The following is an 18,837-nucleotide window of genomic DNA, read 5'->3' on the forward strand; positions in this document are numbered from 1 at the left end:
CTAAACTAAAAAAATATAAGTTAGTTAAAACTAGGGAATGCAATCCCGCAAATGCTGGATCCCGCAAATGCGGGATCCCTCTGAGATTTCGCGGGATCAAAGTTGCGGGTTTTACCGTGCGGGATCCGTGGGATCGACACATTACTAACCGAAATATCGATATCGATCAAGGTTAAACCGCTTCGTTTCGGGCCGTGCGTGGACGCTCGGAACCCGGGGGATTCCCCTTACGGCTTGGCCATTAAAAATAAGTGAAACAAACAGGTTAGCACAGCAGGTTAGTTATTAGATTTCTTTCTGGCGTATGTGCGTAAGTGAAGAAAAGCGTTTAACTAGTACTTGTGAACAATTTCGTCAAATAAACTGCCGGACATAATTATCGGGACAAGCAAAATTTTAGGGTAAATTTAAAGTTGAATATCTCTTGAACTAAAAAAGATTTTGGGATGCGGTTTGGACCAGGTTTTAGATGCATCTATTGTGATTAAGATGCTATGTGGTTTTCGAAAATCTATTTAGCGAATTCTCGTATACAGGGTGTTTTATAAGAGTATGCAAATTTGGTCAAGAAACTTTTTTACCGCAAATTTACAATTTTTAAAAAATCGAAATTTTTACCAAGTACGACTAATATCTATTGAAATTAGAAAAAACAATTTGATCGGTTTTTTAATTTTTTTTGTTTTAAGGAAAATACGACGTTTTTTTCGAAAAATACGCATTTTTAGTCATACGTATTGTCCTAAATGGTACAAAAAGCTTTGTACATTCTGCATATGCCAAAAAATTATTGATATAGAGTGTATCTAAAAGCAGATAACTAACACAAGTTAAAAAAAACTTCAACGTCAGAATAATATTTTTATTTATAAAATATGTAGATAAATTATAATAAAATTTAAGTTTCTTTAATATTAAATATAGTTTTTGAACACCCTGTATACATCGGTCCAAATTTCTGTACAGCTAGTTTAAGATACACGCTATATCAATATATTGTGGGCCTATGCAAAATGTGCAATGCCTTTTGTACCATTTAGGACCAAATGTATGACTACTGTTTACAGTCCCGCAATTTTGCGGATCCGCGGGATTGATTGCTTTAATCCCGCGGGTTTGCGGGATTGAGATTTTGGTGCGGGATTGCATTCCCTAGTTAAAACAGATCTCCTTTTTTGATGGCGAAAACCGCACGTCGATATCTGTTACCGTTTTTGAGTTACGGGGTGTTTTTCAAAAATGTGCATTATTAACAAATCGCGCCATAACTTTTTTGCTATGGAAAATTTTGTATTTTGGTGAAAACATTTCCAAAGCACTTTTTTACGTAGAATTTAATGGTTTAAGAATATTTTTTTTACATTAATAATTTAAAAGTTATCAACAGAAAAATTGATTTTTTATATGGGACACCCTGTATATTTTTAATTAAAGAACTTAAAATTACCTTTTCAAAAATATAGCACACTTGATATTTTGTTATAGTCCCCTTCTATATACAGAATTTTTATAAGTTCGCGACTTTTAACTAGTAGGCTTTGGACCCCTTATCGATGATCTGCCCCTAATGGAAGTCGAAAACATATTTCTTTCCAGCAAGACGAGGCACTGCCTCAGAACGCTAAAGTTATGAGCAAATTATTGCAGCCAATTTAGAGAATAATAATTGAATAGCTAACCAAGATCCCAGTCGTTGGCCGTCGAGGCCGCCGGACTTAGTGCTTGTTATCCTTAGTGGATTTTTATCTTCGCGGAAGAATAAAGGTTCTTATTTTAAAATTTCCCGTATAATCTAGATAAGAATTAGGAGTACGTCGGGGTTATGAATGAATTCCGCGAGAAATGTTCAAAAATGGTCCGGTCTGTCCATAACAGAAGACGGAGTCGGCATGTCGATTACCTGTAGAAAAATCTCATATCTTTGTTTGCTATTATTTTTTTTAAATGTGTTGATGTTGTTGAATATAATTTAAATTGTTATAAAATTTTGCATCTCTCATTGCAAATATTATTTTCGTTTTAATTGCTGTTCACAGCTAGATTTTTTTGCATTACAGCCGGCGTCGTTCATAGCCTACTTATTCAAAGTGGGCGAATTTTAAAAAACTCTATATCTCGAAGAGGAATCGAGCAAAATATCAAGTATGCTATAATTTTGGAAAGGAAATTTTAAATTATTTTCAATTAATTGAAAATATACAGGGTGTCCCATTTATAAAATCAAGGTTTCTGTTAGTTAAATTATTAATTTTAAAAAAATTATACTTAAACCATTAAATTCTACGTAAAAAGATGCTTTAAAAATGTTTTCACAAAAATACAAAGTTTTCCATAGCAACAAAGTTACAGCGATTTATTAAAAATGGACATTTTTGAAAAACTCCCTGTAACCCCGAAACGGTAACAGATATCGATGTGCGAATTTGACCCACCCTGTATAACTAAAAACGATTATTTCTGTAACAATAGTGTGTTATTTCCATAAATATGAAGTTAATAATCCTCAAATTTTCAAGTATGCCAGCCTAACATGTTCGGCATTCTTCATGTAGGAATCATCAAAAGAATTTGCGGGATTTGAATAGTTCTCCAGAAATTGATACTACCGCTCGAAATATTTGAAATTATTGAAATGTAATAGATAAGAAAAATAATTGGGAATGAGAATAGCTAACTATTTTGCGTATCTATTTGTTTATAAATATCAGATAACTAAGTAAATCAATCAATGCATCATTAGGAAAAAAAAGATATGTACTACGTGAGAAAATTTGATAATTATTTATAATGAATTTCCGATAGAAAATTAAGAAAGTATCTGCAAATATAACGAATATTTATCAAAATGAAAATGCTATTTTATGAAGGAAATCTAAATGTTGAAATTTTTGGACAAAATGTTGTTATTTTAAAAAAGCAGAAAGTTCAAATATTCCATATAAATAAAACATTATTTTACAATTCTCTCAACATAAAACAAAAATTAAATTGAACTATTTTCTTGAAAAAAATATATACAAGGTGTCAAAAAATAGTGTTTTTATTGTTTTTTTACGATGAATTTTTCAGCGGAAAAAATGATGATAAAACAGGTTCTGTTGAACTTTTGCCTCAAAACATTTCAAATTTATGATTTCAGCCAAACAACTATTTAGTCAGCATGGTTAATTTATGTCAATGATGACAGGTATTGATAATTTCGATTCCAAATATCTCGAGAACCATTACCCGTAACGATTTTTCCCAAGAGATCTATTTTACGTAAAAAATGTCGTAAATGTATATTTTTTTACTCAGTAGTTCTATACAGGTGTGGACAAAAGAAAAAAAAATTATTACTCTACAAACCAGTTAATAAATATGTAGGTGGCGCCCTCTACAAGTAGAAGTCATATTGACATCAAAATCAAATTTCTCATGTTAAAAAACTCAGACCAAATATTTACGTTACTTCATAAATTATTTGGAAAAAATCGAAATAAAAATGAAATTTCTACACCCTGTATCTCCGAAACTAAACATTTTAGGACATACATTTATAGGAACTTTTTCACTTATTTTTATCTGCAGAATATGCCGCCGAAGTTTCCGGAATACAGTTCGGACCACCCTGTATAGTCATAATATTCGTTTATCTTACCAATGCCTATCAATATTCTGTAAATCAAGTTGAAGTACCCGTCTCTGATTTTGAAATACATAAGACCGTTCTCGAACAAATTATTTGCTCATTACCATTTACTAAAAATGCGTTTTTAAAATACTTATCTGTATGTTTGTATATGTCTGGGCGAATTTTTGAAACTTCTCAACAGATTATGTCGAGACATTAATTAGCATTAACGCTGTAATGAAATACTTAAACCCTGCAATAAGTTTAATATTCTTGGAATATCATAATTATAGTCCTTATCTCGTAATTTTAACCTATATGACTGAGCAAAATCCATTTAATCAATCAAAGATGTATGTATTTTTATAGAAAGAGATTAGTATGCAAAAAAGAGAGCAGTACTAAATTCAAATTATTTAATAAAAAATATAATTATAATTGTTTAAAAATTATTGAACTGAAGTCTTGGTCTCAGAACTGTGTTGCAACTCTACGTCAGCTCAAAAGAACGAATAAAAGTTTCGTACTAAATACTCTGTTTTTGTGCAACCTCGTTCCATTTGAAAAATTTGAGATATGATTAGATATGATTAAAAATACGATTTAGGCATCTTTTAACCGGCCAGAACAAGACACTAAAAACATCCCAAGTAGCAAAAAGAAATTCTAAAAGGATTGAATAATTTTATAACAGTCGAATAGCGTTGTCCTAAGGACTGCTTGATTTTATTAAGCGTTTGGTTTCGACCATTCTGTTTTTTAATAAAAGTTGTCATATTAAACTATTTTCTAGTGGTTTTTACAACGTATCCTATAACGCATTAAACGATAATTTCTTTTAGTATGATATAACACTTAATAAGATAATGCTATATGATAACAAACATATTATTTTATTAGACTCTTATACCCACCATGTAAGAGTTCTATAATATTCATATAACTAGTAGTCACAAGATCATATAATAGTTACTTAAACATGTCTTATTAAAGTTGTATTACGTTGTATGATAGAACGTTTTATTGCGTTAAACTTCGATGCTGTATACAACACAGTTATATAGTCTTGTATGATAAAATTGTGATTAACACAATAAATTCGCTGTAATATCTGCATTATAAAACTGGTAATGTATAATATAACCTCATTTTAATTTAAATGGTATATCTAGTTATTTATTTTGTTATTGTTGTTGTTGCAAATGTAATATCTACGTACGAGTGTAATCAATCACAGCTATTATGAATTCTGGACAAAGTTGGAAAAAACTTAACAAACGCAGTGGTAGTTATAAAGAGCATGTAAGAAAAAACTCCTCGAAATTACGGCAAATAATCCCGAGAATTCCCTGGGTTCTCAAAAGCCAAAATCTCCCGGGTTGTCTGGCTTCTTCAAAGCATTGTTGCCACGTTGGTGTAAAAGTTTTACTGTAGTAATGTTTGTATTGTTTTATTGTTGTTTTTCCAAGTCCTTAGGTTGCCGCTCACTCGTCGGGCACGCATGAAATGCACGTGCATGAATCCATGAAAATCTGATCATGTTTGTTTGTTTAAATACTAATCAAATGAGATTTGGCAACATCTATTTGTCACAAATCTCAATATGTCCAAAATAGTTCTATAGTGCTTGGAAATTCTGCGTAATGATAGATATTTATCCTATACCGTTTTATTTTACAACAAAGACTTATTTAAGGGATTCATTTATAATAAAATGGTTGCATTATAATTCGCCATGTTTAAGGCAGAATTTTTGTATGGCCTATGGCCGCCATTATATGAAGCAAAATTAAAAACATCAAAATACATTGTAAAATGTTATTTTTGAGAACTATTTTGTGATAAGATTCCCACATACACTAAAACAGTGTTTAATTAAATTAAAAACAAGAATTTTTGAAAATATTATTTTATTTTATTGTTTAAATTTATATGTAAACCTTAATCGAAATTAAAGCGATTTAATTTTGTGCCAAATACATACCTATAATCTACCAGTAAAATTTTCGGCGCAACAAAAATTGTCCCTACTTTTCAAACCCTATTAATGATTTTTTATATTACATATTTGTTGTACCTTCTGGCTCTACCCGCCATTTTCATTGTCGAGTAAAGTCTCCTTTTTAACAATCCACATCCTCTAGATTCATTCTATGACACGCTTAAAATATAATTTGCTCCTAATATTCTTCGGTAAAAATAAAATACTCTTGTACCTCGCTAAATGATCAAATGTTTTTATTGTTCTGTTTCTTAGATGTGACCACATAATACACAATAAAACTAGTTTTATAATAGTCATATAATGCTGTGTAAAATAGTTGCATAAGAGTTGTATACCCTTTTTATAGAACTTCTATACTACTAAACGGTTGTATAAAAATGGGCCTTTTTTGGTTGTAAAGCTATCATATTACGGTCATATACCACGTTATATGAATTGAGGTATCCTATAAAAATTATCACATAGCTGTTTATACAACCTTTATAAAATAAAATTTGCTACTTGGGATTAGACGATCAGATCTATTTTTCCAAGGCTCCTTGATTAAAAATTCGTGTTTTTAACACAGCCTGACACTCTAGGTTAAAACTTAAAGTACAACTTTATTTTATGCGAAAATATCAAAAGTTGACATATGACAATATGTCATTCTATTCAGAGTGTCATTTTCTATCAAATATAGTAAAAAAATACCGAGGGTGCCATTTAAAAATCAAAAGTTGTAGTCATGTCCGGTGAAACAGAAATTGACCGAAAACAATTGAATATGTCAATCAGTCCCAATTAATGTCATGGAATTAAATCATCCAGTCATTTGTATGTCAAAATGAGCATTTTGATGCATGTATGGCGTGTATCAAATATAATATCAGAGATATTTTGAAAAAAAAATTGAAAATTTTACCACCACCTGAAAAGTTAAGATGCTTAGGATATATGTATATTCATATAAAGTTTATTTCTTAGAATAGGCCCAAGAATCACCTCCTTAAATATTAGCATGTCATTAAGGAACACCCTGTATATGTCATCAATTTATTTTAGAATAAATTTGTAGTTATTTTATTTATATGTTTTTTAATTTTATCTTCTAGGGGCAGCTGAAACGGATGACCACAGTGCTCTGGCAGCACTCAACTCATCTTCGCACATACCTCTGCATAGCGAACTCAGCTATCACGCAGAGACAGCCAGTTCTAATGTCCAATGGGGTGGATCTCCCAGTCTGATATCATTAAAACAAGTCTCAGAGGTAAATAATTGATATAAATTTGTCTGGAATGCAACAAATCAAAAGCAAATTCGCTTCGCTATCTTTAGCTGAATTATTATTGTGCTAAAAATTGTATTAGTCACGACCATGACCAAGTAAAATATTTTTAATGTGTTTTTGATGTTAGTTAAAATGTGTCCAGGTGTGTAAAATATTCTACAAAATGTAAATAAGTTGTTATGATTTTTTCTCATAAAAGTTTCTTTTTTTGATAAGAACAATGAAAAAATATGTCCTAACTTCATAAGATTTCTAATTTTTTTATCGTTACACAAGAGTTACAAATCATATATACAGAGTGTCCCAATATTCCGTGGACATAGAACTTTTTTTTTGACTTTCACAAAAATCAAGAAAAAGTCGGGTGAAAATTACCCCCACCCCTCCATGTATTTTAGTGCAAATATTTTTCACCGACGACAGATTATCTTTTCGTAAAATGGTCCCTCTAGTGTTCACTACATTTTTGTCTCTTGTAAAAAACGCCACATTGCATAATTTTTGCGAAAAAAAAATTTGGAGAATTTATTTTTCCAAAGTAGACCTACAAAATATACAGGGAGTTCCAGTATTCCGTGGAGATAGAAGAACTTCGTATTTTTTCAATCAAAATAATATACAGGGTGTTTCAAAACAAATGCGAAAAACTTTAGGGGGTGATTCCTTGTTCAAAATAAAGGGTAGTTTGCTTTATAAATGTTGGGTCAAAAGTCAACCATTAGGGAGATATCGCGGTACAAAGATGGCGGGAAAATAATGTTTTTATTTTTTATCTTGAAAACGAAAAGAGATAGACTAATGAAATTTTATGGAAGCATTACTGTTATGAAAACACACTTTCAGGTAATTTTTTCACTTTTTTAAAATGAGTGGAAGGGGTTGAAATAAACTACCCCTATCATTCTTGTTAACAAAATTTAAAGAAAAATCTTATCAAACACATGCAAAAAAATTAATTTGGATAGTTTAGTTTGTTTAGAAACTTTTTTATCTCTTGTGTTTTTTTGATAAAACTCACCGATTTGAAGTTAAAAAATAAAATGTAAAGCATTACATGTCAGGACAAAAAACATTTTTAGATTAAGAATCTAGTGATAATAACGATAATAATAATCATCTAGATAATAACGTATTGCAGTAGAGTAATGTCAAATAAAATAATATTAGGAACATCCTAAAAAGTAACAGCGGCCGACTAGATTTTTTCCTAAAAAAATTACAGCAGCCCACTAGATTCTTTATCAGAAAAGGTTTTTTGTCCTGACATGTAATGCTTTACATTTTATTTTTTAATTTCAAATCGGTGAGTTTTATCAAAAAAATACAAGAGATAAAAAAGTTTTTAAACAAACTAAACTATCCAAATTAATTTTTTTGCATGTGTTTGATAAGATTTTTCTTTAAATTTCGTTAACAAGAATGAATGGGGTAGTTTATTTCAACACCTTCCACTCATTTTAAAAAAGTGAAAAAATTACCAGAAAGTGTGCTTTCACAACAGTAATGCTTCCATAAAATTTTATTAGTCTATCTCTTTTCGTTTTCAAGATAAAAAATAAAAACATTATTTTTCCGCCATCTTTGTACCGCGATATCTCCCTAATGGTTGACTTTTGACCCAACGTTTATGAAGCAAACTACCCTTTATTTTGAACAAGGAATCACCCCCTGAAGTTTTTCGCATTTGTTTTGAAACACCCTGTATAGCGCCTACATAGCTTTGATTTGACAAAGAACATTTTTTTGTAAATAAGCTTCGGAAAAATATTTTTTTCCTCAAAAAGTATACGCGGTGGCGTTCTTTACAAGAGACAAAAAATTTAATAAATAGTAGAAGGGTCATTTTAGGGAAAAAAAACATCGGTTATCGGTCGAGTTAGAAAATAATTATACTAAAATTTATGTAGGAGTATTTTTTCTTAATTTCTGCGAGAGTCAACTTTTAAAGCACTTAGCAAAACATAGACCTCCGAAATTTCATTCAAATCGGAATAACGGTTCCTAAAATATCTGAAAAAATGTGTTTATTTTTTTAATGTTTGATGCCCTCTAACGGCTAAACGAAGAACTTTTGTATAGAGGTAAATTGTTTCCAATAAACTTATTTTGATTCCAAAAATACGTAGTAGTCCTATGTCCACGGAATATTGAAATACCCTATATACAGGAATGAAAATGAAGTAAGGAATTTTTATTTGGGCACTTTGTAGAGTGAGCAACTGACAACTGAAGACATTTTGTAACATGAAATTGTTGCCTCGTATTTGCTAGAGAAAATACAGGGTTTCAAAGAAATAATGGATATTTTTCTTTATATTTCATACTGTATTCATACGAATTTTTGTTTATTAGAAAATTAATTTGGTAGTACTTTCGACGGCTTTTATAACGCCAACTTTTATTGTTTTCTCTACAAAACCAATATATAATCAACTTAATGATAAATAATTCGTTTTTTGCAATCTTGTTGGCAATTACTGTTGTAGACATTAGAGGCTTTTCAAATATCTCTGATTATGAAAATAATCTTCTATTAAGATAGATATGAAACTTAATAGTAAAATTTTGGGTCAAAGCGCCCCTCCGTGTTCTTAGTAGAGACTACGTTTAACCCAGCGCCTTCGCCTTTTCTGCTGTAAAAAATTTTTTATGTTTATATTTGATTTCAAAGGATTTAGTTTTAAAGTTACACTGATATATTAGTATATCAGAGTAACTTTAATAAAACATAAGAATATATATATTTTACAGTTTATTAAATATAAATTTTGACTACAAGGTAGAAAGTAAATCACAATATTTGATAAAACTTATAAGTATACCATTTTTACAGTTAATAAATAATAAAACTATTTCTGACTATGATATTTAAAATTTAGATAGATAGAATATTAAAAAACATACCGGTATTTGCAGACGCAGGCCCAAATTCAATAAAAACCAAAATTTTTCCTGCGAAAATCGAGCTTTTTTCACAGAAAATTTATTTTTTGATTTATCAACAATCATTGTCAAGTTGACAATATACAGGGTGTTTTCTAATTAGTCTAAAAAATTGTGGTGTGATTCCTCATGGATTCTTAAAACACTTTTTATATAACCATTGGGTCTAAATTACTTCCTTTCTGATCTACAGGGTGTTAAAAATTAAAAAAAAAATCGATATTTTGCTTAACATAAATGGTACACTACTGCTTTTTTTAAAGAAAATATTTTTTTTTCTTGACTGGCCATCCAAACCAAAATTGATCTTTTGAGTTTTTCTTGTTCATCAAACGGGTGCCGAGAAAAAAATAAATATACTTATTAAGAGTCCGCCTTAAGCCGTTTTCTAACGATTTTATATTTTTTGATTAATTAGGAAAAACCCTGTATATGTATATCACAGGCAACCAAATAAACTAGTAACCTCTAAAAAAATGGTTCCTACCACTAGCGACATACCGTGTTTTTAGTGAGTACTAAATTATTTTATCAAAATTTCACAATATAAGTTTCCAGGCAATGATTAGAGGTTCGAATTCTAGTTCATTGGGAGGAACTAGTTTCTTAGTTCTAGTTCCTCCAGAGGAATAGTTCCTTGAACTAGATCTTTAGTTCACAATAGTTCTCGACTAATATTGACATCCCCGTTGCTTACTAATGGGTTTCGTTGTCAGTCAGAACTATTCACAGTATGATCTATATAATTTTTATAATGTACGAAATATAACAAGACGTCTAATTGCGTATGTTAAAAATATATAGGTAAGTTTTATTGCAGAGAAATAAAATTAAAAAAGAAACTCAAATCAGAGTTTAAAAATCACTATATCACAAATCAATTGGAGCAAATATTACGAGAACTTTACAAAAAATTGCATTTTTCATCACCTCAAGCTTTTGTTTTTGTCTAAAAATTCAGAATATCTACTCCGTTTTATAAGATATTTCTTCATTTTAGGGACCCGAAGTGAAACATTTCCATAAAATATTCAAAGAACAAACTAATAATCAAAAACAGTATCCACGACAATTTTCTGTGTTAATTACGCCGGCTGTGGCAATAGACAAGACCGAATCCATCGTCGTCGCCTTGTATTATATCTCGGATCTACCGACTGAATAGATTCCCGTGAAATAGTCTTTTAAGTAGTTCCTCTCAGTCCTTTCGGTCCGGGACAGGTAACATACGGCTGGCACTCTCCACTCCCGCCTAGAATCAGGCTACGAGCGCGCTGGCCGATCCGTACGTAAACTAGTCTTTTATTTTGTTCCTCTAGTTCCTCTAGGTCCGGATCCGGTAACATACGGCTGGCACTCCCGACTGCTGCCTAATATCGGGCTACGATCGCCCTGGCCGATCCGTCGCCGCCGCATATTATTATATATCGGTCACAGTCTCGATTCCGGAATAGGTCCTGAGGAACTAGTTCTTTGAGAAACCGGGAACTAGTTCCTTTCATTCCGGGATCGGAATAGTTTATTGGTACTAGTTCGTTCACGAACTATAGACATCTAGTAGACATGTTTGTATCGGCCTGTTTTGTTCCAGTACCATCAGTACAGCAATCCAGCAGCGATGGTGGGCACGTTCCCAAGGGACTCCAGACCCAAAGACCTATGCTTAACCAACGGCAACTCCAGGTCTTCTGATTTGGAATTGAACGGACTGGCCATCAAGGAAAGGCTCATGGCCAGCAGATTGCCTGAAAGCTGCGTCTAAAAGTTTCCACCGATTGTTTTCCTCGTAAAGAAGATGAAAAATCACGGAGAAAATGGAAAAATGATTGTAGATTGGTGAAAAACTTTCCTGCCGTCCAAGAAAGTGCGTGTGCTTGTGTTTTTTGTAACTAAATATTTATCCCTGTTTCTACAGAAAAAATCTCTACGAACGACAGAACGTTTGACAGTGCCATAAATAGTTCCAGGTAAAGTTTATCCAACGAGTCAGGGAAAATTTTGCTGATGACACCTAAAATAAGACAGAAAATACAATTTAGCTCTGACTTAAAATGACAGACATCTTTCACTGTCATGTATTTTCTCGTTGGGCGGATATGTATATTGCGTCAGTTATTAACATGGATCTGAAAATATTTGTAGCCAGTATATACCGGGTACGTCCCAAAAGTGACTCACCCCTATAACTTTTTTTGTTTTCTAATAAAAAAAAACGAGATTTGGTATGTTACTGTTACTGTTTCAGCGGAAATGACTACAACTTTTGATTTTTAAATGGCACCCTCGGTATTTTTTTACTTTTTTCGATAGAAAATGATGCTGAATAGAATGACATATCATATGTCAACTTTTGACATATTGCTTAAAAATCGTCGTATTTTAAATTTCAATCTAGAATGCCATGGCTGTGTTAAAAACACTAATTTTTAATCAAGGAGCCTTGAGAATATATATTTGATCATTTAATGTTTTTAGTGTCTTGTCCTGGCCGGTTAAAAGATGCCCACATCCTATTTTTAATCATATCTCAATTTTTTCAAATGGAACGAGGGTGGTTCATTAGCATATTTGGAAAAAAACATTTTTTACGAATAATTTGGTACCACACATTTGGTATTTTGAGTCAAATTGTAGTTATGAACCGCAAGGCACAATTCCAAATAACCCAGAGTGTCATTTTCTATCGAATAAGGTAAAAAAATACCGAGGGTGCCATTTAAAAATCAAAATTTATAGTAATTTCCGGTGAAACAGGAAGTGACAGAAAATAATTGAATACGTCAATCAATCCTAATTTATGTCAAATACTAACATACCAAATCTTGCTTTTTATCTGAAAGAACAATAAAGTTTTAGAGGTGAGCCACTTTTGAGACGCTCCCGGTATATGCGCTAATAATGTGAAGTTTCAATATTTTCGATAAATGAAAAGTAGATTTTTTTATAACATCGGAATTGTATATTAACAGCAGCTGACAGAAAGTTCGACGTGAGTCAATTTGATTTTCATTTCAAGACATTCAAAGTAGTCAAAATAAAAGAAAAACAGAATATCACTAAAAAATTGTAGAAAGGTTCTGAAAGAAGCTTTAGAACCTCGCAATTAGTGGTTTCAATTACACTTTATACTTTTTGGTTTACTACAATTTCGCTAAACGCACACTAGTGCGATCACGATCTCCACGCGTGCGCGGCCAAAAGTTGCTGCAGAATATATATTATGAGCCGTTTCACATTAGCGCGATCGAGTTTTGCAGACGAAGCGGCCTGGCTGCGTTCTATTCTGCGGTGGCGATCAGATTCAACTTGTCGAGTTTGATCGCGACCCAACTGATAGGAATTTTCGGTTATTTTGTGTGTTTTTTCTTGTTGCAATTTAGAAATGGAGTTAACAGAGCAGCTAATTAAGGCTGTAAAAATACACAAAATTCTATATGATTTATTCCAGCAAAATAAAACACTAAATCACCACAATACACCAAAACACTTTTACTTTTACATTGGACGCGCGTTTCGCTAACCATGTTAGCATCATCAGCAGATGATTATAAACGAAAGTACAATCTACAAGTTGAGCGTTTATATGCTCCCTCAGTGGGCACCGAGTGGGCGTGGCAAAAATCTAGCCACCCGAGTCAGAGCCCACTGAGCGTAACAGTTAGATTTCCGCCACTAGTGTAGTAGGAACAAAGAATTTGAAGGAATTGGACCGTTGTCTCTGTTCATACTATCTTTACATTTATTAATTCTGATGCTTTCATATGCATCTAATTGCCTGTGATTTGAGACTTGTTTAATTAATTTTAAATTATTAGATCTATACAATGTTCTTTATCAACAATATGTTCGGCAACGCAAGATTTATCCGGTCTACCATATCTTATCTGAGCTAAATGTTCTTTAAATCTAGTTAATATTGATCTTCTAGTTTGCCCAACATATTTCTGATTACAATCTTTACAAGAAATTTCACAAATACCCGACCTTCCAGTGGAGGTGTTTTATCCTTTGGATTACCTAATAACTGTTGTGATTTATTATTAGCACTATACACACATTTATAATTGACATTCTTAAAAATTCCTTTTAGACCACGGGATAACTCCCTATCAAACGGTATTGAAAAATATTTAGACGTATCTTTCTCCACTTGAAAAGTCGAATTTTCAGAAATCATTAACCTATACCTACGTTTTCTAATTAATTTATCAACTAGTGAAGGAGAATATCCATTACACTCAGCTACATTCCTAATGTAATCTCTTTCTATTTCATATCTTTCGTTGGAAAGTGGGAAACTAAGTAATCTATGAACTAAGAAATTTAAACTAGCCATTTTATGTTCAACACTATGATGTGATTCATTAGGAATATATCTGCGTGTGGTGGTATTTTTCCTATAGATATCAAATTCCAGGCAATTCTTAGTATTTCTAATAACTAATACATCTAGAAATGGTAATCTGTCGTTGTTCTCAATTTCATGCGTAAATTTAATGGAAGGAAAACGATTATTTAACTTAGAAATAAAATTACCTATGGTGTCTGAATGTGTGTCAAAAACAGCAAAAATATTATCCACATACCTAAACCATACTCTTGGAAAATACTCAAACTGATTCTTAGCCTCCACTTCAAACCTGCTCATGAATAAATTAGCCAAAAATGGAGACAATGGATTACCCATTGCTGTACCTTCCCGCCGTTCAAAAAAGTTGTTATTAAATTGAAAACAATTTTGTTTCATACATAACGATGTAAGCTCAGTATATTCAATCACAGTTTTGTTGTCGAGATTTTGTTTTTATTTCGCTGTGTAACACCAAAGGTTCCAACCTTCAACTGTAATGATTTATCCCATCCAAGTTACTTAATTAATAGAATTGAAAATAAAACGTTTGAGATAACATTGGAGTTGTAATTGGATTGGATAGTACATATGTATACATTTTTATTGTTTAAGTTTAAATATTGTAGTAAATATTTAAGAGTGTTTTTTTTCGGTATACATAATTCATATTTTTAATTTCTACCTATGTATACCTACAGGATAGCTCACTACATATAGGTACGGCGGTGAACGTGAACGCGTTGGTGTGTGGTAGAATGATCGCTCATGGTATCGCTGCCCTGATCGTGATCGTGATCGCGGCTGTGATCGCACCAGTGTACGTGTAGCTTTTCTTGTGACGGAAGATAATCAAAGGTGATCAAAGGCCAAAATGACATTTCTCGCAAATTTTGAAGCATAATTAGTGAAAAAAATTAAAATTTTGTTAACTTTTTCTACTAATTATGGTAATTACTACCATTAATTTTGATGTTCTGAATGCTTACGTTGAGTTTAGAAGAACAAACTTCTACGCTAATTGAAACCACTAATTGAGAGGTTCTGAATGAAGCTTAGAGTATGGAAGGTATTCATTGGCACAAACTTAATTAATTTTAATTATTAATTTTTAATTATTACCTACAAATTTGTCACACTTGTCCGGTTTTAGTTTAAATAAAAACAATTGCTTAATTTAAAAATATTCTTAGATCCATCTTTTTAATTTAGAAGAATAAAGAAGAAACTGTATGTACAATAACAAATATTTACTGTGAATATCAATATACTCTTTTGACGAAACTGAAAAACTATCATAAATAGATAATAATGTAAGATAATACTTATTAGATTCATATCCAGTACATTTCATAATATTTGATGGGAATTATCAAAATCGCAAAAATGTTAAAATATTAAGAATCATATCAAAATTAAACGTTTTCATATCAGTAAAAATACAATATCAATTTTACATTTAATCGCAATATACTAAAACATTATTCAGTACTCATTGAACCGTTTATATTTCATTTTTTGAAAAATTAAACATCATCAGTAATTATTATGTGCGTAGAAGAACAGCTAAAATTTTATATTCAAACACAACAGATACATAGATGATCTTTTAGAAATATTTAATACACTCACCAGCACAAAAACGGGCACCTTAAAATTTTCATGTATTTTAAAGTTTTTTATATTGTGTTTAGTGAACCGATTTGGTGATTTTTTAAGAAATTTGTTGCTAAATTATTTGAATTTTTAGTGTCTTTTTCTAAATTAAAAATGAAAGTTTCCATCTGTCAATTATACGAGGGAAAACAGAATGTTTATAAAAAATGTCTATACCTATGTGGCGGATTCATCTTTCCAAAAATATCCTTTATGGGTATTTCGCCACTGCACTGCAAGAAAATTTACAAAATAAAATAATTATTTTTTGTAAACATTTCTGCGTTAAACCTAAACGGACGCTGCTTGTCAGAAGTTATGTTTACAGTAGTACAAATTTTCCTAACAAAGAAAACAAATGCTTAACGTTTCGGAAAGTTATCTCTTTCCGTCGTCGGAAGCAAAAAAATACAAAGAATAGAGAAAAAAACTATTTAAAATATTTAAATTCAACTATTCGAGAACACTTTACTTTTTTAAAACAGATACGTCTACAACAAACCGTTGACGTTCTGTTAAAATGACATTTTTAACTTGATATTTAAACTTCAAAATTAACAATTACTACCTGATAACAATTACTTAATAAGGTAAAACCAAAAAGCCCCAAACTTTCTGTATGATTATTTTTAAATTTTACGTATGTTATGTTTATTTATCTTGTTGTATCTATTGTGCTTTAAAATCAAAGAAGCGATTGCCATACATTACTAAGATTAATTTAAAAAAGCCTCTTTTATTTTTCTTTTAGAGGCTATCGCTTCATTCATTATAATTTTGGCGTTATTAAAATTTATTCTGTGCCCTGTGGCCCAAGAATGCTGACAAACCTTAGATTTGTGAAAATCTCCCTTTCTTAAATAATCTTTATGTTTTTTAATTCTAACATTTAAGGGTCTAGATGTTTCACAAATGTAAAATTTATCGCATTCACAGGGTATTTGGTATATTACATTTTTTGTTTGTTGTTCTGTATTGATTGGTTTAGTACGTGATAAAATGGACCTAAGTGTATTTTGTGTTTTGAAAGATGTTCGTATGTTATATTGTTTTCCTATCCTTCTTATTTTTTCCGAAACGCCCCGTATGTATGGAATTGTAAGTTGTATATATTGTGTATTGTTATCATTGTGTCTATGATTTGGCATTTGTATTTCGTTTAATGATTTGTCAATAAAATAGGAGGATAGTCGTTTTTTATTAATGTATTTTATATGTGGTTTATATCTCTATTTATAACGCCTTTTTCTTACACTTATACTGTGATTAGATGTGAAATTTAAGTATCTATCTGTGTTTGTGGGTTTTCTGTAAACATCTAAAATTAGTCTATTTTGAAACTTTGACACTAAAACATCAAGAAATGGCAAACGATTACCTCTCTCTACTTCTAAAGTATATTTTATGATAGGTTCTCGAGAATTTATATAATCCAAAAAAATGTCTATTTCAGAAACGTTATGTTGCCATATTGCAAAAATATCATCAACATAACGCAGCCATACTACAGGCTTTTTTGAAAAACTATTTATTGTATTATTTTCAAAATCTTCCATAAAAATATTACTTAACAAAGGAGAGAGAGGTGATCCCATTGCCATACCGAAAGCGCCAGATCGCGTACAACGAACGGTCGCGACCCAAAACAATAATATATATTGACGAGCTTTTCAATGCTTTAGAACTGAAAATTATCTCTACTAGAGTAAACGTTAATAAACAATAATAATATGACTTTTCAATGACAGTAACATTACATAAACATCCACATAATATCCACATTTTGTTTTCCCTCGTATAATTGACAGATGACAGCTTTTATTTTTACTTTAGAAAAAGATACTAAAACGTCAAATAATTTAGCTACAAAATTGTGATAAAATAACAGTGTAATAAAAATCCAAACCAGACATTCCACAGAGGGAACTTCAAACTTTTGTGCTTGTCGTACTCCTCTATTATTAATTATTTTAACGTAAGAACTAGAAGTATTTATCAAGATATTACACCAAAATTAGTAAAAAGCCTTCACCGCCAGTCTGCATAGTACTTTATAATGGTTACTTATAATAATCAAAAGATAGGTATTAACATTTTATTGTAGCATACCTTTTACATGCTCTGTTCCAAATTGTTACGAGAATTATAGAGGGGGTCCCAAGGTTCCCCTTTCATGGTTGACAGCTATTAAAAGAGATAATTTCACTCCTACTAGTAGTTCTCGGGTAAGAAGTGCATTAAATATGCCTCAAGAAGGCCAAAGGCCAAAGCCTCTGTTACCCTAGTGAGGATGTAGTTATGGCTACACTGCTTACACTTACCTCACTATAAGTAAAATATTGGAAGAATAATCAAGCTTTTTACATCATAAAGATCACAGAAAGATATTGAACATTCACATTTGAAAATATAAATGGCCTGCCTGGATGTAAGTCTTTTTTTAAGTCACAATTGCCCCTCACATGACGTCAGAATTTATTATTAAATCCATCTTGTTCAGAATATCCAATATTTTATTGAAGAACTATGCAAAAAAAAAGAAATGACGTTATAAAAAGGTATTTAGTTTTTTTTCTATATAAAATCTTGAAACACATATTATATTTTTTAGTTATCCTCACCTATTATAGTTTAAATTTATTCCCATTTGTGTAATGCTGCAAAACATAAGAAAATTATTCCATATTTTTTGACCCAAGCCAGTGTAGTTTCTAATTCCAAGAGCATTTACCAAGGCTTTTACTAAGACAAGTAACTTCCTATACTGTCCATAATAGTATATATTTATCAAACGTGCAGTAAATTCTAAACTATGGTAGGTAAGTGTCTGCAATTGAATATTTAGTTTATATTGCTATTTTCTGTCATATATTTCTGGTTATTTCTTTTTGCGATGATTTTGCACACCCTATATATGCTACCTCAAGTTTGAATATTTACACACTAGTACACTACCTACCTATTTTCTGAGAAAACAGACCTTTTTATAAAAAGTAACT

The 18,837-nt window shown here is 31.2% G+C and overlaps 1 protein-coding gene across 1 annotated transcript in view; it reads left to right on the top strand.

The window, feature by feature from the left end:
- LOC115888043 (nephrin-like) overlaps positions 1 to 11,967 on the top strand; it is a 162,266-nt gene extending 150,299 nt beyond the window's left edge. Inside the window, exons 13-14 of the mRNA XM_030907611.1 lie at positions 6,713 to 6,870; positions 11,396 to 11,967. Of these exons, the coding sequence (XP_030763471.1) occupies positions 6,713 to 6,870; positions 11,396 to 11,596 (359 nt within the window). The 3' untranslated portion in view covers positions 11,597 to 11,967. The remainder of the gene's footprint in view (positions 1 to 6,712; positions 6,871 to 11,395) is intronic.
- The last annotated feature ends 6,870 nt before the right edge of the window (positions 11,968 to 18,837 follow it).

Source organism: Sitophilus oryzae, unplaced genomic scaffold (assembly GCF_002938485.1).
Source record: "Sitophilus oryzae breed Bouriz unplaced genomic scaffold, Soryzae_2.0 scaffold_682_pilon_pilon, whole genome shotgun sequence".
NCBI classification, from domain to species: domain Eukaryota; kingdom Metazoa; phylum Arthropoda; class Insecta; order Coleoptera; family Curculionidae; genus Sitophilus; species Sitophilus oryzae.